This window comes from Ceratina calcarata, unplaced genomic scaffold (assembly GCF_001652005.2).
Source record: "Ceratina calcarata isolate Rehan_Ccalc_2016 unplaced genomic scaffold, ASM165200v1 scaffold127.2, whole genome shotgun sequence".
Classification (NCBI taxonomy): Eukaryota; Metazoa; Arthropoda; class Insecta; order Hymenoptera; family Apidae; genus Ceratina; species Ceratina calcarata.
Genome location: NW_017133727.1, coordinates 937470 through 959667, shown reverse-complemented (window position 1 = coordinate 959667; position 22198 = coordinate 937470). Strand labels below are relative to the sequence as shown.

The following is a 22198-nucleotide window of genomic DNA, read 5'->3' as shown; positions in this document are numbered from 1 at the left end:
ACTTTATAAAATAATCAATGTACGCTTTAACACACTCATTTAACACGTAAGAATCGTCGTACGTCTTTCACTGCTGTTGCACCTTCGTGAGGTAATAGGAGCATTGTATTCGACGATCGTTACGCACGCTGCAGTTAATTACCGTGATAACTTTAATTAAGAGAAACCTGGTAAACGTTACCGACGCTCACTACTGCCGACGTGTATGTGCACAAAGCGTTCCGCGTATGCCCCGTGAACTCGCGAAGATGTAAAATCCATTTGAAGACGAACGAGTGGTGACCTACTTAAAACCGAGTCACGATCACGATCGAAGATTCGCGTCACGTCCCGTGGGGGGAAAAAGAAAAATTCCCCGCTACCATTCGCGCCGTCTAGCCACCGAGATTAATTTCCCATGCCGAAGATTCATCGCTTCTTTTCAGCGATCAATTCAACGGCCGAAGTAACTGTACATACGCGGGTCAACGAGCAGACTCGTACACGGTCCCCCTGTTTTATCTCGACGTCTCAATTGATACCTAATGATGAAAACGCGAATTCTATTAAACACTGGGTAGACCGCAGGAACATTGCGTAATCGAAGATCTTATCACGACGCACGAACGCAAGGGACAGTGCGTGAGAGCGTAGATCGTATCTAATTGTCTCAGGAATTGCATGCGAGATGATTCGCATTATAAATCGCGTACACCGTCATTACTATTTTATCTAAACAACAGGCCGTGTTGTATAAATTGTATTGTTTACGGCGAACGTAACAGCAACGTTCCTATGAAAAATGAACAAGCCTGATTTATTGTTCGAACACTGACTTCTCGCGACGCGCTACAAACGGTAATTTCCAGCCAGAGAGTATTCAGCAGTCAATTACATCTACTTTCAACGGTGGTACATGCTCCTAAATAAATGGGATGCCTGTAGAATGGAAACATTGAGAGTGCCGAGAGGTACGGGTCCTGGCCTACTTGGAACGAGTCACGATCGGGAATTGAACTTTACACGATATCCCTGTGGTACACGTACGCGTGCACCATGGATACACAGAGGTTCGGATGCATAATTATTCCGTAGGACCATGTGCAACCATAGCCGCGTCGTGCGGTCGTGCGTTGTAACGCCGGGGCTGAGATGTTAGATGAGATTTTATCCGGAATTCCTTAGTCACAAGGTGAGCAACGAAGGTACCGTAAAGGATGCCTCTGTGAGGTTTGACACACTTCGCGACATCGGCGTCGACCTCATGAGATTTCGACTCTCGACTCATCGGGGAATGCAGACTTCGTTTCATCTCGAACAACGTTGACTTTCTTTAAATAATTATCGTTTGCATATAAAATAAGACGCTGTGAATTGAAATTTGTTTTATAATAAAAAATATTTATGTGTTTCATGTGTAAAATTTCTACTGCGATTAAATTATTACACCGAGCGATTTCATTCTTGTTTTATATATTTTAGTCATTCGTAACTGACGCGTAAGTATCGTAATTGCGGATTTACAAGACGGCGAATACGATTTGTCATAAGCGGCTGGCACAGATTGATGCCCTGACTCCGAAATGAAGTGAAATTCGATCGATTGAGATTCTCGGCCGTTGCCGTCCCTCCGTTTTCGATGCCAGTTTTCCTTTTGTTCCAGTTTCGTGAACAAACTTCTCAACGTGTCACGTGTGCGGAAACGATCAATTTCATAAATGATTTAACAAAATAAGTACATTAGACCGAACCAAAGTCGCTTGATCGTTATGAAAGTTGTAGAGTCATTTTAATTTCATTTTTCTCTAATTAAACATTCACGGATACCTAATTAAGTTGAACAGGAATGCAGCGAGTCATTTGGTTTCTATTGCCAAATGAACCGTAAGAGGTTTTCTATTTACCACAACCATTCTGAAGAATCCAGTTACTTAAATAGCCTCCACCGTACTTAGCAATTTCTGGTCTACTACGATTTATCACTCTCTATCATCGAACTCAGCCTTTTCGACAAACTTAAAGGGAATAGACTTCGTCTACTAAACGGATGCTCGATATTTATTCCGCACAGGTAATGTAGGCTAGAGTCCTGTACCAATACCAAGAGACAGACTCCGCGAGACAATCGGAGTAATGAATCTTGGTAATCTGATCGATCTGCGGACCGCAGGGAAGCTTGGACGCATCGCGATACGTTTCCTGAATGGACAGATAGGAAGCATCAGGAGCAGCAGTAACGATGAGTAGGACAGTGTGTCGGTGTCGTGCGCGTTGGGCCTCGTTCTTCTCCACGTGACCTGGTCACTGGCCCACTTTGATTTCTCCTGGCTCGCGTACTCTCTTTCCATCGGCGGTCTCTTTTTCCTCCTCCTCCCGGGTACACGGTGTCGCGCGGCAGCGTTACCCGCTGCCTTCCGAAGACGGACCCCACTTCGCCCGATTCGCCCGGTGATCGGTTTTCCCGGCTGCTACCATTGCTTCCACCACCGTAACCTTCCTCGACCACCACCACGACGGCCGCAGATCCCTGTCCGAAGGCGCCGCTTATGACTTAGCCACGCGATTCCAGCACATGCCGTGGCACGAGGTACAGCCAGACAGGTACCATCCAGTTGACTAACCGGATGGACGAACGGTGCGCGGAAGAGATCGGTATTAGGCTCGCGTGAAAAGTTCTGTCGAACACGCCCGTTCCGTTTCTCCTGTGTCACTCATTCGTCTTGGTTCGCGAATCGTATCGTTCACCGAGATCATTTTATATAGCCCATAGTGCACCGTGAATATCGTCTGGATCTTATCAGTGCACGTCGTTGCCTCCGGTCGAACTTTAATCTACACCCGTCGACACCGTACGACGCATGGTCTCTAAATCGAGGCACGAGGGAAGTGGAAGTTCAGTGAGGAAGTGCTCGCGCCGAAATATACGTGTGACGTGAGAAAGGTCGTGTCGCCTTCTGGAGAACGGAGATCTCTCGGCGTTTCAAATCAACGTTATGAGACGGACCTAACGAGTCGACGAATCACGGTTAATGCGTTGCATGGTATGCTATTCTTATTATAATAGTACTTAGACGTCAGACTTTTATGACAGTAATTGTCTCTTAAATCTTAAATGGTCGTAACACGCGCGGACTTCGTTTTGAGTCGCATATGATTCACGCTTCGACGTTAATATCGGTGTAACGGTCCTCGTTTCGATGCCCAAAAATGTAACTTCAAGGCAAGTTCAATAACGCAGTGACGTTTCCTGTTATTGAAACCCATAATAAGATCGTCGATTATTGATTTCATTTGATTGTATATAAAAACGAGGAAAAATTAATTTATTGTATTTAATGAATTCTTCACTTGGACGACCCGTTCTAACAAAATGATTGAATGACTATATGGTAATTTTTACCGATTCAAACGAAGCGAAATAAGTAATGCGACAAACGTTAATATAGAAAGTTGGTTGAAGAAAAAAAATCGGTCAGAGACGCAGGATTATCGGAACCAGGACGTGATCAGGAATCAGTGCGATCGTACGAAAGGTAATCTGACCGTGGAGGCAGGAGAAAGCTAGGTTTCCGAGTTTGGGCCCGCGGTAAACGAGGCAATATGTATACATAGAAGATCATTTGGCATGCTTCGCTGGCTCGCCGCATCCTTTTTCATCCTTCTCGAGACTGCGACGACGACGGCGCGTTCCATCTTCCACGATTTCGTCCACGCGTCGTTACCTACCTGCGTTGCACCTTCTTAAACTCCCATTTCTCTCGATTAAAACGAAACGACCGTGTCACGGGCAATTACGTCGTATGCTTTTTACATAATTACACTTTTAAACGCGAACTCATCCGTGGCTCGTGTTCAACTTTCCTCGGTTTCACCTAACGAACCTACGATCGATGATTCGAATAACGGTATCGACCTCGTTTCTCCCACGAAAGTCATCTAACATGATCTCGGATCAGAGAATCATATAGATGCCTACTTCCATTCATGTCTCCAAAATTATTTCCGAATCATTGCCGTTTAAACCGAATATAAAATTCAGAAAATGAATCATTATAGTTTCTAAATCTCAACTTCTTTTCTCTTTTTCTCATTGAAAGAACTTGATACGAATATTCTCTTCCGATCAAGGGAGATTCCTAAAAGTCTGGGGTGCACAGAGCGTTCTTGAACTTCGACTGGGTGGAGAGGAGAAGATGCAAAGGTAGAGAAAATAAGATTCCTCGCATTGACCCTGAGTGGTGTCTGAGACACACGTGTACACGCGTGTACGTATAGGAGTAATAGGCACAAGCACGCGTGCAGAGTACGTGCGCGCACCTAAGTTAGGTATGCCTCGAGGTGAGGTAGTGGTAAGTGGTAACGGTTGTCAGCGCACAGACGCTCCGTGTCACTCTTTCCAATCCTGATCGTTCATTTGTTTAACTTAACGTTTAACGCCCGTTCGCTGCTCCTCCCGTCGCTCATCGAATGCTGGTTGATATATCAATGATAAGTAGATCGGAAAATATTTGTCTGAGGTTTAATTTAAAAATGCGATCTACATTCGGATTTATTTTAAAAAGTTCCATATCTATGTTCTTTCGCACATAGATCTTTCATATTTCTATGCATACTTTATTTTTCTGTAAAGGAGAAGCATTTTCTATAAATATAAGCAGTTACCTTTTAAGGATATGCGTTAAACGTGTTCGAATATAAAAAAGTAGGGAAAGAGCAGATAGTAGAGCAAAACATTGCGATCGTAGGGAATTGACTGAGTTAAATCCATTTAATTATGTTTCTTCTTTATAATTATCACCGCGTTAAGCCCGCAGTTAACGATCGTCAGCGTGACTAGCGTGAATTAGCCAACTCCTGTTCGCCTGTTCGCGTTCCTCCTGACATGCCGTCCTACATTCAGGTACTACTTTCCGAGCCTCTTAAAATGCAGACGACGCACTGTCCCTTTCAAGTAGCTTTGAATAACTCTTTCATTTCGGCACGTACTAACCATACAAAATGGTAATTGCGTGCGTACGTGCGATATGTATCCATAATACGTATTGGGCTCGTGCACGACTTTTATCCATCTGGCCCCTCACTCATGTCATTGACAAAATGAGTTACGAGTCAGACGAGGCCAGATCGTATCTTCACGTGGATGAAACGACATTGAATTTCAGTTTGTTCGCAAGTAGGTAAATAATGAAAATTATGAAGAGATTATCAAAACTCATCAAACTCCGATTATATTTGTTCTATTCTATTATGCATGGTTTATGTTCCTAAATGTTTCTCCCGTTGTTTATTGTTTCGATATGGGACGCAAGCTGACTATCACTTTCTGCGATTCGCACGAGGTGAAATAGTAGGCTTAACGACCGTTTAAGTTATTCGACTGAAACCAAGCGAAGGAGGTGATCGGTTTTGCACCAATGATCGGGCATGAAATACCCGCAGCGTTCAAGTGAAAGCAGCTCGAAGATCTATGATATGCTCATAAATAGGACAAATCTGTCTTCGTTGGATTTCAGGGCAATTGATCGATCTATTAGAGTTATAAAATTTCACAGCAAATGCTGTTACAAAAACGTATTTAATTTGAAAACTTATTCTTGAAACTACGAGATTGATTAAAATCTTTCATATAAAAATGTTCATTGCATTAGACATTATCAAAATAATTTTGTCTAATTAAAATAATCTGATGTATTATTATTATTATTATTATTAAGAAGTAGACTTCAAACATCAATATTTTTCTATGAATTTAATTTTCATCTCATGAAATTAAACTAGTCTGATTATATTCGATTTATCTAAACGATGTAAGGAGCAGAGCAATTGTCACGGAAGAGAATGAGGAAGCACCTGTTGGCTGACGAAGGCCAAGCCAATCGGGTCACCCAGATCCAATAACGAAGAAGCGTAGAACCGAGCTTTCTCCCAGGTTAACATTCGCGTGTCTACACAGAATCTCCCATATACTCCGACTGGTGAATCGCGTACAAGCCTCTCGCTTATGTACATATTATGTGTGTAAACACATACGCGTACACGTATATATGTGTGTATGTATGTATATATGAAACGGCCAATGAACGGGAAAGAATTTTCGAGCCTGCACTTCGAATCTTATCCTACGAGTCACGAGGAACCCAAGGATCGTGACCGAACCTTCCGATGCGCGAAACTGATCGCTCGACCATGGATTTTTAAGCGAAACGGAAGATTAGATAAATGCATTTTAGATATACATTCATCTTATCGTTGCACTCTGCTTTTAATATTTTAAACATGGCAAGCATTCTTCTGCTGCGAATGCATTTCGTATTGTAAAAGCATAGATAAGGTCCTTTCAAACAACTATTTATATATTTTATATACTGTGAGAGGAGATATAAGAGTTCTTGCATTCGTTCAGTTCTATTTATCTACAGACTTTATAATGATATTATAATTTGTATTTAAGTTCGTTGCTCGCCTGGCTAGCCTGGCACCTTTTCATGCTTCATCTGATGAATAATGATTCTGCAGGAATGCAAGAATTATAGTGTCGTTCTCTTTTTAGATACATCAGTCCCTGACGGTTCATAACTCGTCTCGAAGAAAACAAAATAGGAAAGTGACTTCCGTGTAATTAAAGCACGTGTATTCGCCTCATCTGATACTTCGACTGCAGACACTTACAGATGTAATGCTTCTCATGTTCAAGAATATTAAAACATAAATACAGATTTAGATTAATTGACGAATTACTTAAGTGTGTGATTGGAAGAAACGTCTTCTTAAAATGTATTTGTTTAATGTCTCACTTCGCATAAAAGTCCGAGGTCTACCGATGACAGCGAGGAGGGGGATTGGTAACTGGGTTACCGGTAGCTTCTCGATGCAATGAGCAATGGGAAAGCTTGTCGCCCTCTTTGTCTTTCTCACGACCCTTTTCCTCTCGCGGCGTGCAAGATCACGACCGATGGATCTGTCCCTTGCCTTCCTTCATTCATCCTCGCTCTCCACGTAATCGCGTCTCTGTTCGCAGCGGCATTTACACGTGGTCGTGATACGTGGAACGTGGAACGTCCCGTACGTCTCTCTGAACCGAGCGGATAACGGGATTTCGGGACAGGGATACCGTGAACATACACAGTGCGTACTTGCTTTCGAGACGCGCGCGTACACGCGAGCGTGCAAATCTCTCAGTTATGAATGTATTGTATTAAAGAAAACGAGACGCCGAACCAATTAATTATCCGCGCGTCCTGCAATACAGATTCCAAAGTCAATCTTATTAAATTGGATTTTAATGCATTATAAGAATGTCTCGCAAATGTCTGTAGTATTTAGAATTCAAGAGCTATGTTATAGTCGGAGTAACTGAACTGAATAAATGAAATTTCTAGCTGAAACGCATTTCTATAAACCATATTTCATATTGTAATAAAGCAGTCTGGCTATTGTTAGCTTCAAGCATTGTACGATATACGTTCCTCGGCGTCCCATCGTTGCAAGTAAATGTCGAGTAAAAATTGACTTGTAATTCGTGTACGTAGCTTTCGCGACGTATGCCGCGATACTAATTTTCTTATACATATGTGTGTACCGTTATAGAAGATGGTAGGTATATATGTATAATACAGGCTGCGTATGTTTGTGTGAAATAGTGATTAATATGTTTGTTTTATATTCCGCTGAAATAGAGATCTTTATTCGAATTCCTTTATAAATAGAATTTTCTGCAATTATTAATTACTCTGTTTTTAAACAATTTTTATAATTGTTTGTTGCAGATGGCTGTCGGGCTGAATGTTCATCTGTTCCTCGTCATCCTTTCTTCGACGTCCGTCATTTCACACTCTTACGTGCCGCAGGCCTCAGGTAACAATTAGATTACGCAACGACCATGAAGCGATGAATGAATGGATGATTATAATCAATGCATGACACGGCAAACTGCGTGACACAGAAACTGTTAAAAATCATAAATAATCAATACATAAAGTCATATCATGATCTCTATAAATCATCACAAGAACTTAAAATTGCCCTTCAACAATTTTTAATATCTATGCACGAATAAGTCTGGCTGTGAACTAGAAAAAGATTTCGTATCGCTTTTATGAGTTCACCGTCCGGTGACACGGTCAGGTGCGAAACGAAAGTCCGCGAAAAATAAAAAAATAAAAAATCTGGAACGCCGGAAGGATCTTGACGGCGCATACCGTGGACGATTCGCAGAGTAGGTCATTATATCGGTAGTATGCAGGCATATACGAGGAGGCACGTGCAAAGCCTACATGCTTGCTCGCCTATGGCTTAGACTCATGTGACCAGAACCAATATTATACTAAATAGTAACTTTTATTAATAGAAAAACATAAAGAAATTCAAATTTCGTATATTTGCAGATTTTTCAGGATGAACTGCAGATTATTAGAATGCAGTAGATTTTTGGGATGCAATAGATTGCAGATTTTTGTGACACGATAAACCGCTTGTAAATCAGTATTATTTTTCTTTACAGGCAGAAGATTGTTCGGCGGATACAGGATAGTCCCGAAAGCGTGCCAGCCGACGATCCCATCGTTGGTAAAATCGAACGAGCCGGCGATATGCATGTTCAATTACGAGTGCTCGCGCCGGAACGGGCAAGTGGTCGGCGCGTGCATGGACGGGTTCCTGTTCGGCGCGTGCTGTCAACTGCCGTCCAAAAATTCAGCGACCACCGTCGACATCGAGGACGGTCCTGCGGTCACCGATGAAATATTCAATGTACACGAGATCGATCACGTCCCCGATATTCCCATTTTGCTGAATTCGGACGGAACGCCGCTCGGAATGACGATATCACAGGACGATCGCGATAAGGTCGATCAAACGATCAACGACGATTCCGAATACACAAAAATCTCGACGTACGACGCGCCGACGACTGTTGCGAAGCCGACGTCTGGAATTTCGCAGATCCAGGACACAGTTCAGAACGCGGAGAGACCGCAGTTACCCGCTCAGCCGGACGTAAGCCACTTGGAGGAGGAGTTCCCGGCTATTTTGGGTCAGCAAAACGTCTTGGACGATTTGGGCCTCCCGGGACTGTTGAGTCATTCCGACAGTGTGCAGAGCAATCACCCGGCGAACACTGTTGTTAATCCGGTCACCACTTTACTGAGTCCTGATCAGATACTTCAGATAGCCGATCCGGTCGACCAACTTCCAGCCTTGTTCTCGCACGGTTTGGGCCAGAACAATCACAGCTCGCCCGACACGATTTTACTGAACGAGAATGGAACCACGTTGAACGAAACGCATAATCCCGATGATTTATTTAAACCTAGTGTCGAGTCCATTACCGAAGAAAAAAAACCGAGCGAAGACACTACTCAACGAGCGAAGACGACTCCGAGCGAGATTAAGAAGCCTCAAGGTTCTACTTATCAGACCACGCAGTGGGTGAAGTTCCCGGATCAATCTTCATCCGTTCACGACACGAGACTACCGGTGGTTACGCAGATGTATGCTAATACACAGAGGCTGACGACGACGTCCCTACCCGAAGAGACAGCTGTTGACAATTTCGAAAGGATCGGTACAGTGGAAGAAAGAGTGTCGACGAAGAACATAGAAGCCGTTGGTTCTACCAACGAAAGGACGACCACACCGATGACTACTCTGAGTAATACGAAAGATGATTTAGTGAGAGTACCGACGATCACTTACGACACCTCACCTTCTGGCAACAAGAAACACGACACAGTGGACAAAGAGGAATTAGCTATCAATCATATAATCTCGATTTTGAACGACACGAAGCCTGGTTCAGGGACCACGATTCAGACGCCGAATTCGTCCATCAACAAATGGGTCAGCATCGACGAGACCTCGAAACCGTCTTTAACAAGAATTTCGACGAGACCTTTCACCTCCGGGCCGACGATCGCTCAGACCTTCCCGTATACTTTTTACAAACCAGGACAATCACCGAATTATTACAATTACGAAACGGTTCCCACGGAGACCAGCTATACCTCTTCATCGACGTCGAACGCGAGACCATCGACACAGTCTACATATTCTGGTATCAGTACCTCTGATTATCCAGTGAAAACTACTACGAACCCACCTGCGCCAACGTTGATAGTCCTGGGACCTCTCGGCACGGAATACACGGAAACCACACAGAAAATTGTCACGAAGAAGCCAGTGACCGAAACCGTCGTCACGAATGTTTTCAAGCCTACGGTCGGATCGGCGAGACCGAATCCGTTCGCCACTAAGAAGCCCAGTGTATCCACGACCATCACTCACAACATTAGCACAGTGATCTCGAACGTTGCTACGAACAACGTGGTCTCTACGAGTTTCTTCAGCGTCAACGTGAAAGACGGAACCACTTCGAAACCGACTGTAAATACTAATTACAGTACAGAGCCCGTCGTGGCAGGGACTGAGTTCTCAGAGAAGCTGCCTACGAAGAGACCTACGATCTGGACGACTCTTTCCGCCTGGCCCAGCAAACCCAGTTTTCATTTGAGACCTTCTTCGGTTACTCTCTCGGACGAACCTTCGTCCGCTGTGATCTTTAAAGATCCTGTAACGACGACCATGGATTTTAAAGCGACGACCGCTTTGCCGCACTGCGATGAGGACACGCCTGCTCCGGACGATTTGATCAATTTCCCTCCTGTGCGAAATCCGAATCTGAACCTGTCGACGCCGATCTCGCAACAGGAGAAACCGACCATCATGGGAGCATACAATAACAGCGGCTATCCTGACATAGAGATGATCAGCGAAAATGATATTCCAACGCCTACTTTCATCGAGGATGACGTTCTTACGAATAAAGTTGACACGTTCGTGAACAAAATCGTGCAGTCGCTGCAAGGCAACTTCCAAGTACGTATTTCAAGCGGAGTAAAAATCAAATTTATCATTTTGATGAAAATTCAGAGATTTTTTATATGAGTAAATTGTACATAATTCAATATATATAATTAGAGTGGCAGTTTAAATATGCTCTGATTTAATCGAACAGCCAACAATTTGAAATGCGTTTCAGGATCTGAAAGATGTGGTCTACAATCGCGTTAACGGGTCAGCCGCGTCTTCGCCGGTTTCCGAAACGTCGAGCGCGACGAAGAGGCCGGCTACGACGACGAAGAAACCCGTGCGAAAACCAGGCTCGACGGTAAAACCGGGCTCGACGGTGAAACCGTCGTTTACCACAACGAAGAAACCAGCGACCACGAAGAGACCAGCGAATCGACCGACGACTTCGAAACCGTCAGGCAGTCGCCCTTCGAAACCGCTGACTACTTCGAAACCGAAACCGACCACGGCGTCCAGTGCGACCACAAAGAAACCCCAAGTTACAACGAAACGCACCAAACCGACCAGAAGACCGACCACCACTCAGGCAGCGACTACCACCGAGGCAGTGGTATTAGCCGAAGAAGAAGCGAGCACGTTGAACGCGATCGAAACTACCACTACGAGTCAGCAAATCACTTCTACAAGCGATTTTCGTTCTCGTAAGTGTAGAACTACAAATTTTCATCATACATCCTGATTACAATAATTCTAATGCTGGATGCTATATTTAATACGATGTTCTGTATAATGATCGACGCAATAATTGATACAACCTCTCGTATGATTGATTCTAATGCTTAATTTTTGGTTGGATTAAAATGTGCAGAGTGCGGGAAAAGACCTCTGATGAAATCGGGTAGAATTGTCGGTGGTAAGGCAGCTACGTTTGGCGAATGGCCATGGCAGGTTTTAGTGCGTGAAGCCACTTGGTTGGGACTCTTCACGAAAAACAAATGCGGGGGTGTCTTGATTACAGACAAGTACGTCATCACGGCGGCTCACTGTCAGCCAGGGTAAGTATAAAGTGAGCACTTCTCGTTCTCTCACTTCTATTTACTAATCTACTTCGATAATCTTATTTTTGTTTATAATAAAATTCAAGAGAGACTATTTTATATGTAATAAATAATTCGTACTTGTTTTGTCACTCGACCGATTCGATGTAGTTTTAATTTTCATATCTTGATTTTGTGAATGTACAGATTTTTAGCGACGTTGGTAGCCGTTTTCGGTGAGTTCGACTTGTCTGGAGAATTGGAAGCGAAACGCAGTGTGACTAGAAACGTTAGACGAGTGATCGTCAATAGAGGGTACAACCCCACGACGTTCGAAAGCGATTTGGCACTTTTGGAGTTAGAATCACCGATACAATTCGACGTCCACATCGTGCCTATCTGTATGCCCGAAGACGGAATTGATNTCTTATTTTTGTTTATATTAAAATTCAAGAGAGACTATTTTATATGTAATAAATAATTCGTACTTGTTTTGTCACTCGACCGATTCGATGTAGTTTTAATTTTCATATCTTGATTTTGTGAATGTACAGATTTTTAGCGACGTTGGTAGCCGTTTTCGGTGAGTTCGACTTGTCTGGAGAATTGGAAGCGAAACGCAGTGTGACTAGAAACGTTAGACGAGTGATCGTCAATAGAGGGTACAACCCCACGACGTTCGAAAGCGATTTGGCACTTTTGGAGTTAGAATCACCGATACAATTCGACGTCCACATCGTGCCTATCTGTATGCCCGAAGACGGAATTGATTTCACTGGCAGAATGGCCACTGTCACAGGCTGGGGACGTTTAAAATACAGTGAGTGATCGTACAATCCACTTCGAAGTTTTATTATCCCTTGTCAAAATTCTATTTCCTTAATTCCAGTTTCAGTCAAAAAAATTTTAGTGATATTACGCTGTGCCACTCGATTATAAAATTGAGTATTTAATATGTAATTTTCATTTGCAGATGGAGGCGTGCCTTCTGTACTACAAGAAGTTCAAGTGCCTATAATAAAGAACTCTGTGTGCCAAGAAATGTTCCAGACCGGTGGACATTCCAAATTAATTCTTGACAGCTTCCTCTGTGCCGGATACGCCAACGGACAGAAGGACTCTTGCGAGGTATGTATTTCAAACAATTCTATTTTTCATTCACTTAATTAACACTTCATCTCAATTTCCTGTCTGACACTCGATGAATTCAAACCAAAATCCACACTTGCAATCGCCTTCATTTTTTATGACAATTCTTACTAACTCATTAACGTAAAGTGTACTAATATAAATAAATAACAACAGTATAGAACGAGTATTGAAATAAATAATTTCAGGGGGACAGTGGCGGCCCGTTGGTGATGCAACGACCGGACGGACGATGGTTTTTGGTAGGGACGGTATCGCACGGTATAACGTGCGCTGCACCGTATCTTCCAGGCGTTTACATGAGAACGAACTATTTCAAACCTTGGCTGCACGGTATCACCGGAGTCTGAGAGCTCGGGAAATTGCGTATTTCTTGAATCACCGACGACTCCGTGCCACTTGTATAAATGTACAAAGGAAGAGTAATTTATTTCCTACGGAATACGTAGATAAGAAGACGAACGAATACTCCAGTACGATTTCGTATACCATCTCCAGCTTGAAATTTCTTTAACTGCCATTATTCTTAATAAGCATTTGAACCTGTTAATAATTTATTATTAGACCGCGGGTTTTACACGATTTTTATAAGGAGATCAAACGTGCAGGAAATATAAAGTATTATTTATAATGAACAGAATTTGTATTTAAATCGCGTTTTGCATAGAAATCCGCAGTCTTCACTTCGATTTTCACTTCTTTTTTGGTTTCATTTAAATTCGTGGCAATTCTTCGAAGATTTCTTAAATTCGTATACGAATTAAAATGCAATATACGCGTAGACAACATCGAACGTGTGTTCCGTGTATGTACATGTACAAATACGTGTACAGTACGTATTTTGATTACGAGTTGCGAGACTTATTTATTTCGTTGTTAGAGCTGTTATTTATTAAACTCATTTTTATACGAGATAATATCCCAATTTATTTCCCATCTCCAACCTAAGGGCGAGGTTAAACGAGCGTGTTAGCTGTCGAAAAGGAGAAATATGAGTGGGGCGGTAATTACAATCCGCTTGGTAAAACTTCGCGTGACAATGTTAGAAACTTGAGCCGTCGTAACTTTCTCGGAAATCTAGAATCCGTTTTGTCTATCAACACGCGATAATTAAACTTAAATAATGTCGCTGCCCGAAACAGAAATAAATGTGTAATAACGAACGTGGACATTCGATTCGATCAAAGGTCGAAAATAAAAATGATCCGACTTAACTGACGTCGGTTTCCAACGCGAATCAAGAATATTCTAAGAGTACACCGATGTATCAACACAACGGAATATTCAAATAAAGAGTCAAGAATAAAAATAATCCGCCGCCGTTCAACGCGAAAAAAGAATATTCTAAAAGTGCATCGATGCATCAAACGGAATATAAAGTAAACGGTAAAGAGTCATGAATAAAAGTGATCAAACTCGAATAACGTCCAACGCGAAACAAGAATATTCTTGCGACACATTGTTACATCGACACCCCTGAGGATTCGAGAAAATAAAAAGTAAAAACGATCGAACTTAACTACCGTCGCTGTCCAACGCGAAACAAGACTATTCTTAAAATACATCAACGCCTCTTCTATGTAAATCAAAAATAAAAACGTTTGAACGTGGACGATTACATATACGTACGTTTTATTTCGTTTCTTCAAGCTGTTTAAATCTTGTGCTTCAGTGCTCTTCATAAAAGCACACCATACGCACATAAACGTAACTCGCGTATTATAAAAATAATCTAAGCGCACGCAACTTAAAACCTGCTTTGGCATTTTCACAGACAAGCGGCTCTATCCTAGGTGAAGGCACACTTATGCGAGTCTCGTGCGTGTTATAATAAAAACGCTTCACCCGATCCACGTAAACTAAAACGTTTGTAGTAGCCATGCAAAAAAATGATTTAAATAAGAATTTCTTCGAGCAATAAGATATCTTCTAATATTTCACATATAATCTTGTATGAAATCTGCAGTCTATCATCGAATTCTTAAGCGAACAGGAAAAACGTTGTAGAATAAGAAAACCTGCAGTCCATTTATCATCGAATTCTCGCGCGAGCGAAGAGCACGTTGAACAAGAAAATCAATGTTGGAAGCGACGTAATTGCACATGTCTTGTACTCCAGTTGCGTCCTCTTTATTATTGCACGCTTCCCGGTATTATTATTCATGGGCCAGCGAGGAGTCAAATATATGGAGCAAGAGCGACCGCCCGGCAAAGAACATCAGGACTCCGCGGATCAATACGACCGACAAAGACAGATGGAACGGCGCTCGGGTGGAGCGACGAGGAAAGAGCTGGACACCCACGCGAAGGTGTGCTAGCCCGATGGCGCAGCTGTATCCTGGAAGGATGCAATCTCCCCAAAAACCTTTCCTTAATCGTCCCCACAATTGTACTCTGTTCCTTTTGGAAAATTATGATCTTAAAAACAGAAGACTTTTACTCATTCCTCATGAAATATATCTATATACTTGTCGACGTTTATGTAACCCTTCTGAATTATTAATGAATAATGACGCAAACGAATTTCCTTTCATTGTACTTAAATATTCATGATCTAATTTAAGGGATAGATCAGAAAGGGAGAGAACTATTTTAAGGAGTACTAGTGTCCTGTACGGTAATGTCTGTTCGATGTCGTATTGATCCAGTGAGAACGAAGATTTTTCTATAACGGGGTCGATGAAAATAAAGAAATTGAGAAAACGAAGAAATCTGAATGAAAAAAATGTTAAGCTAGTCTCGTGAGTACGGAGAGTCGGGTGTAGCGCTTGCGCGAATGTTCGCAAGCTTCGTATAAGAGAAACCGGAACGACGTAGAGGTATAGATTGCCAATGCCAATGCGAGCGCAACTCGAATCAGTGCTCTGAGGAACTCCACCAAGGACTTGTTGATCCCGTGAAACACAGGCTTGTACCAGAGACGTTCACCGAGTTAAATAATCCACGACAACCGAAGATTCAGTAAGTCCTATCGATCACTTTCGAGTTTCTATTTTCAAGATTGAAACATGTTTCCTCTTACACCCTTATTGCTATTCTTTTCGTTATGAAACACTGAAACGTACACCGAAACTGCGGGTTCAAGTGAAACCGTAAAACACGAAGTCAAGTCATTTGTAAAATTTATTCAACTCCTATCAAGTTCTCCTTTAATCAAGAAAGACCTTAATCCACCCCTTCTCACCGTTTCTTATCGATATATTAAAAGTCAATAGAATTTTTTAGTATGTGAAGAAAATACTACTAAACCGCCGAACGATTGATTAGAATTCTTTGTTCATTGCACTTTAGTTGGAACACTAAATTCGATATAAAGAGAGCAAAAATTGATTTCAGCTTCAGAAGTTTATAAAACAGTTGCTCGACATGGGAAAAATGCACAGGTGTATTACGTTGACCGTCGTGGTCCTCGCGAGCACGATGTGCTACGAGGGTGTCGAGGCCTGGGGCGGTCTGTTTAATCGTTTCAGCCCGGAAATGTTATCGAATCTCGGCTACGGCAGCCACGGAGAGTACGTGAGCAAACCTGGATTTTATCAGGTATGACGAACACTCCACAATAGGTACACACGTACACGATCGATAGACGTATTATTTTCATGCAATTGCATGCATTTACGTACGAGCTTCAACGTTACGTATACCTGTGACGAGAGTCAGATAATTTCGCATATTAGAATCAAATTGTTTTCAGCATAGAAATTAACTATAAAACAGACTTAGACCCAACTATATTATAATTTTCGAAATACCGGGTGCTATTCCATATTTTGTCTTTTTTTTACCGCTCTTTATTGACGTAATTAAAATCTGTAATTTACACGCACCGGGTTTCGAGAATATAAACGGGGAAACGCGTCGGCTGATTAAAAACGTTAATTTATGATAATTAAAGAGGGAAATGACCTAATCTACTTTTGATACACGTTTCATTGCATGTACATATATCCTCGTTTTAACGAGACTCTAAATGACTTCGTTTCAAGCGGCCGTTAACTAGCTACGGGAATTCTTACGCCGATTCTTTGGACGTACCGTGCGAGGAGAGAAGGTGCACAGCCAACGAACACTGCTGTCCAGGTTCTATTTGTTACGACGTAGACGGAGGTAAGTTCGTTTTAACAATTGTCACTAGTCTCCGGATTTTATGAAAATAATTGAAAACGCCTAACATTCGTACATTACGTTTGATTTATATCAAGAATTAAGTGCATATTGCATAGTTAAAGGATAATAAAAATAGCTGCATGCATTTTCTTAAGTGTATAGTAAATACCCCAATTCCTCAATATTTCTACTCACTGCCTGGTTACATATAAAATGATAGGAAAAAAGCTAGTGAGCAGGAAATGCGATATTTATTTTATATTATAAATATTTTATTCTGTACGAAAATCGCTTTTCGTTTAACTCCTACAAAGTTGTACAACGAAGTTTGAAAATGCATTATTACTATGGGAGGTATTCAGAGTCGTTACTTATTCTTAAAATCGGCTTAAGTATTTCCTATCCCTGTCTATCCCATATTTCCAGTTCCTGTTTTGTACAGGAAATAAGGACTTAAGTAAATGCTTAAGGCGATCTTAAATATGAGTAACGACTCTGAATATCGGCTTATGTTTTTTATTTTTATATCTCCTAGGCTTACGAGCTTCGTTGGTCTCGCATATATGCGTTCACAGCCGAAATTAAATGGTTACATGAGAAAATACATAAATGGGTTCGAACGATTGATTCCGTGGTGAACGATTTCTCGGAACGCATGTATATGAGTTCATAGCACTGAAAGGGTTAATGATAACGCTTGACTTCCTAGTTCTCGGCCACTGCATATTCGACCTGGGCCAGAAGCAAGGCGAGCTGTGTAGGAACGATAACGACTGCGAGACTGGCCTGATGTGTGCTGAAGTTCCCGGCAGCGAGACTCGCTCGTGTCAGCCACCGATCACTTCGAACAAGCTATACAGTAAGTGATGCTGTATTTCTATGCGACAGGGAATCCCGCGATAATCGATAAAAGGTCAATTCGTAAACGAGTTACGTCAACTCTTTGTCAAGCGGCGGAGACTCTCTCTCCCTGCCCACGTCCGCAACTTCTAACTTTAGAAAATTTTGTTCCCGTCCGTTCTCGTAGACGAAGAGTGCAACATGTCCGGGGAGTGTGACATCAGTCGGGGTCTGTGCTGTCAACTTCAAAGACGTCATCGGCAAACTCCGAGGAAGGTACTGACATTTTCATAATGAAGTTACTCGATAAAATAAAAAGTACGCGCGTTGAGAAATTAGCTGCGATTTTTTATCCGACATGAAATGTTTTATTCAGGAATTTAAACATTGTTCGATATTTAAATATCTTTTATAAATGAATAAAAATGCGATTTAAGTATTAGAGAAATAATGAAAATACGAATTCCTTTACGATCTTTTTGTTTTGCATTTAGGTTTGTTCGTATTTCAAAGATCCTCTGGTATGCATCGGGCCAGTCGCAACTGATCAGATCAAGTCTGTCGTGCAGTACACTTCCGGTGAGAAGCGGATCACTGGACAAGGAAATCGAATTTTCAAGCGAGTTCCCTTCGCCTAAACGCTTCATCGTTCCCGAAGAATCAGAGAATACGGAGAGAGAGAGAGAGAGAGAAAGAGAGTATGTGAAATGAAACCCATCTTACGACGTGCGGGAAACCTAATTGTAAAATAAGTCACTTCTCTGATTACTGTCGATGTTCTTAGTCCTCCTGCATGGAAAAGAATGGAACGGAGGATTTGGGAACGCTTTGGACACGCTTCTCAATTGTTTTCCTGCGACTATTACGACTGACGATGATACATATCAGAATAACCCGTCTATAGGATTATAAGACAAACTATATTACGTGTATAGTAATAAGAAGAGTTTATGTGATCTGTTATTGAAACCTAATACTTCTAATTTGAACAAACGTGTACAGGATGCTCGGAGAGATGAGAACGTCTTTCTTCCACTTGTTTGCCATTCTTCTATTTGTCCACTTTTCTAATCGAACGATCGGTAGAGGAATTTATTGTATAACGAAGAAACGTTAGGACAAACGTCAAAATTCAGTTCTTCCAAAGCTTCGTCGAAAAATATGAATAATATTCGCTTCATCCTGTACACTTTTTACCTTCGACGATTGTCCGCGATTTTCAGATGGTACTTAAATTAGGTTTCCTAGATTCATTCCTAAGGTATCTACTGGAATTCAAACGCACACGATAAACACACGCATATTTTCATTCCCCTCTGTGAATGGGCGAGAAGATACTTTTTCCTTTCTTTTAAAGGAGAGCTAAACGTCGACGAGATCCATCGAATATCGAGATCGAAACCGAGAACTTGCGCATCGTTGAATCAAATCGTATAATCAATTGCGAGATCGAGAGGCACTTGAAGAAGACATATCATTAATTGTCCGCTTTACCTAGCGTATATTCCAGATTATTAGCGGTATACCTTATACGTAAACGTTAATGAGTATGTTTGTTCATATGTAAACGCAGCTCGATGAAGTATCCATCGCGGGAGTCGTTCGTCAAATTCTGAACGTTAAATAAATATAATACGATTATCATACAGTTATACTCTATGTGGAAAATTTTGTTACGTTGAATGTCGATCAGAGTCGCGATCTTCGATGATGTACAAAGCGATTGATCTTGACCGGGAGAAAATTCGCGATCACGTTTACGAATGTTACGATTATTTGTGATTGAGAAACAATAGCGTAGGAGGGAAAATTAAATATCTTCTGATGCGTAAAGTACCTGCTGCGAAATCTGGACAACTCGTCTCTGGCGACCGGACTGCGGATTTTTATGCAATTACAGAAAAGTTAAACGTAAGAAAAAATGCACCCATTATGTGTAATGTCCAAAAATACTGAAATCCGACCGATGTAAATCTCACATCGTGAAATTGGAAAATCTGTATAAATAGATTGCATTCCTCAAAATATGTTTCAGAAAATACGATTTTGCGTAAAAATCCGCTCTCCACTGATGATAGTCGACGAGAGTCCGACACTAACACGGAAAGAGAGGATGCATAGATTTCTAGTCAAACAATATTATACTTCCATCCACGTTGACCTTTTGACGCGTAAGGGAAACTCTAACATATCATGAGAATGCCTAATCCATTGAGAAGGTTTTAAATATGAATGTTATTACTACAGATATGTATATCTTATTGAAATTATATTTTTATCTTCGATCTATACATATATATATATATATATATACATATACACACACACATATATATACCTAAACGCTATATATTTACATAGTATTCATATATTTTCCGGATGCGTATCTATATCTGTAATCTATAATAACTATTCCTCCTCTGATGTGTGTCGTGCGTGCGTTAAAGTTTAATTGTTTCTGAATGAGCGATTGTTTTCCAAATTCCATTATGATATTGATATCATTCTGAAAATGATAGTTTGTTCGTCGTCCGTGAATTATGATTTACGAAATAAAGGAAAATGAACTGATAGTAAAATGTCTTAAGGATGGAGGAAAACTTTTCTTTATATTATTTGAACGTACGATCCACGGAGGGGTTGCTATAATACATATACGGCCACTGCGGTCTTGAGTCAAAAGTACCTCTACTACATGAATTATGTAATTCGAAAGTAATTATATGTGTATAACTATGTATATGCAATGTTCAGGATTATAATGCAGAGTTATAATAGTTTCATGTGAAATAAACTGTGGTGCATACAAAACACTTAAAAAATTGGATCTAATGGAACCTTTAAATTTAAAAAATAAACGTCACTCGACTGCTACAAGTAATTTCCAGTGCGCATGCCATAAAAATCCCACGATGTGTCCAATACTGGCGGGAAGGCGGAAAGCGGGAATTCTTTGCCGCCGTTGACATCTTTCACTTGTCACCGTTAAGTCCGTTCGAGTAATAATTATTTATTTCCGTTGAATCTACCAAATATTAGTGTAAATGAACGCCATGGAAGTCACATCTCCTACGTTAAGTGCAAAAATGAAAAATCGAGAGAATGCAAATAAAATCAGACACGGGTCCCCGAAATTGCAAGAAGTCCTCAGAGAGGTTAGAATCGTTAATATGAATCGTTCGAACGATAGAATTTACAACATAATTTCTACGTGTCGCGTTTTAAATCAGGATACGTTTTGATGCGATGAAATTAAATTTCAGAGATGTCGGATAAGAATGCGAGAGAGGCGGTCTGAATTCCTTAACAGACGTAGATTTAGTCGTATGAGTATTTCGAGTGACACTGATGTGTTAGGCGACATCGTTCGTGCCGAATTAAATTATATCGCGGACACCAGTTTAGACCCAGCCGTGAATCCTTTTGTTTCGTCCGAAATTGTCCAACTCGACCCGGAAGAAGCAGTAGTGCTCGAAAGTGAAATCATCCAGGAGGAAGGTGAATCGAAGCCCTTCCGTTATTATGCAAATCGAAACGACGTAGGTGCGTTACTTCTATTTTATTTATAGCGCAATGGATAGTGCAAGAATACGAGAAAATGATGAACGAAGAACTGGAATTCGCGTTGGCTGCGGATGAACAAATCGATGAAGTTATCTGCCCTATATGTCAGAAATGTAATTTGGTACAGAAAGAAAACAGGATAGACTGCAAGTCTTGTAATTTCATGTTAAACTGTAGTATCAGTTTAAGAGAACTAAAATCCCTTATTAACAATCACGTGGACAATCATTCGGTACAATGTACGGAAACCCCGGGTTTCTTATCGATACCTGAGAGCAATACCTCTTCGTTGTTAATAATTTGTGACAAATGTTCTACCTTGTCGCCGATAGCATAAAAGTAATTAACGCTTTTCCAAAGTTTAATTTATATAAATGTTGTGGGTGTTCAAATGAAATTAAAATTTGATTTTGACGATATCGAATGTGACGACATTCAATTGATTGTGTTTTATTAATATTTAATTAAATGATAAAGATCGAAGTACTCAAATGAATTTCTATAGTTTAGAGAAAGAAAAATGAATTCAAATTCGTTCGATTATGAAAATAGAGATCTAATCGACGATATAGGTATTCTGATATGATTATATGATATACATTGTACAAAACAACATCCCTTCTTTGATTTATTTCGTATCGTCTACTATTTATACAAAGACAACGTAGAGTTAAAAGACAACTGTATATTGTAAAAAAAAAACAGAAAAATGCATG

General features: G+C 41.1%; 3 protein-coding genes across 3 annotated transcripts; all 3 read left to right on the top strand.

Moving 5' to 3' along the window:
- Window positions 1-2431: 2431 nt before the first annotated feature.
- On the top strand, window positions 2432-13883 carry flz (transmembrane serine protease filzig; the record flags this gene model as incomplete). Its single annotated transcript, XM_026816948.1, has 9 exons — window positions 2432-2566; window positions 4817-4879; window positions 7746-7833; window positions 8480-10851; window positions 11015-11486; window positions 11654-11840; window positions 12377-12642; window positions 12796-12950; window positions 13160-13883. Coding segments are annotated over 9 exons (3900 nt in total), but the record flags the coding sequence as incomplete, so codon positions are not given.
- Window positions 13884-15781: 1898 nt separating this feature from the next.
- Window positions 15782-20731, top strand: spab (space blanket). The gene is made up of 6 exons (XM_018031338.2): window positions 15782-15932; window positions 16308-16511; window positions 16958-17078; window positions 17788-17937; window positions 18106-18194; window positions 18413-20731. The coding sequence occupies exons 2-6, from the start codon at window positions 16338-16340 to the stop codon at window positions 18554-18556; spliced, it is 678 nt and encodes a 225-aa protein (XP_017886827.1). The 5' UTR covers window positions 15782-15932; window positions 16308-16337; the 3' UTR covers window positions 18557-20731.
- Window positions 20732-20819: 88 nt separating this feature from the next.
- Window positions 20820-22163, top strand: LOC108628890 (RPA-interacting protein B). The gene is made up of 3 exons (XM_018031118.2): window positions 20820-21073; window positions 21182-21416; window positions 21488-22163. The coding sequence occupies exons 1-3, from the start codon at window positions 20963-20965 to the stop codon at window positions 21817-21819; spliced, it is 678 nt and encodes a 225-aa protein (XP_017886607.1). The 5' UTR covers window positions 20820-20962; the 3' UTR covers window positions 21820-22163.
- Window positions 22164-22198: the final 35 nt, after the last annotated feature.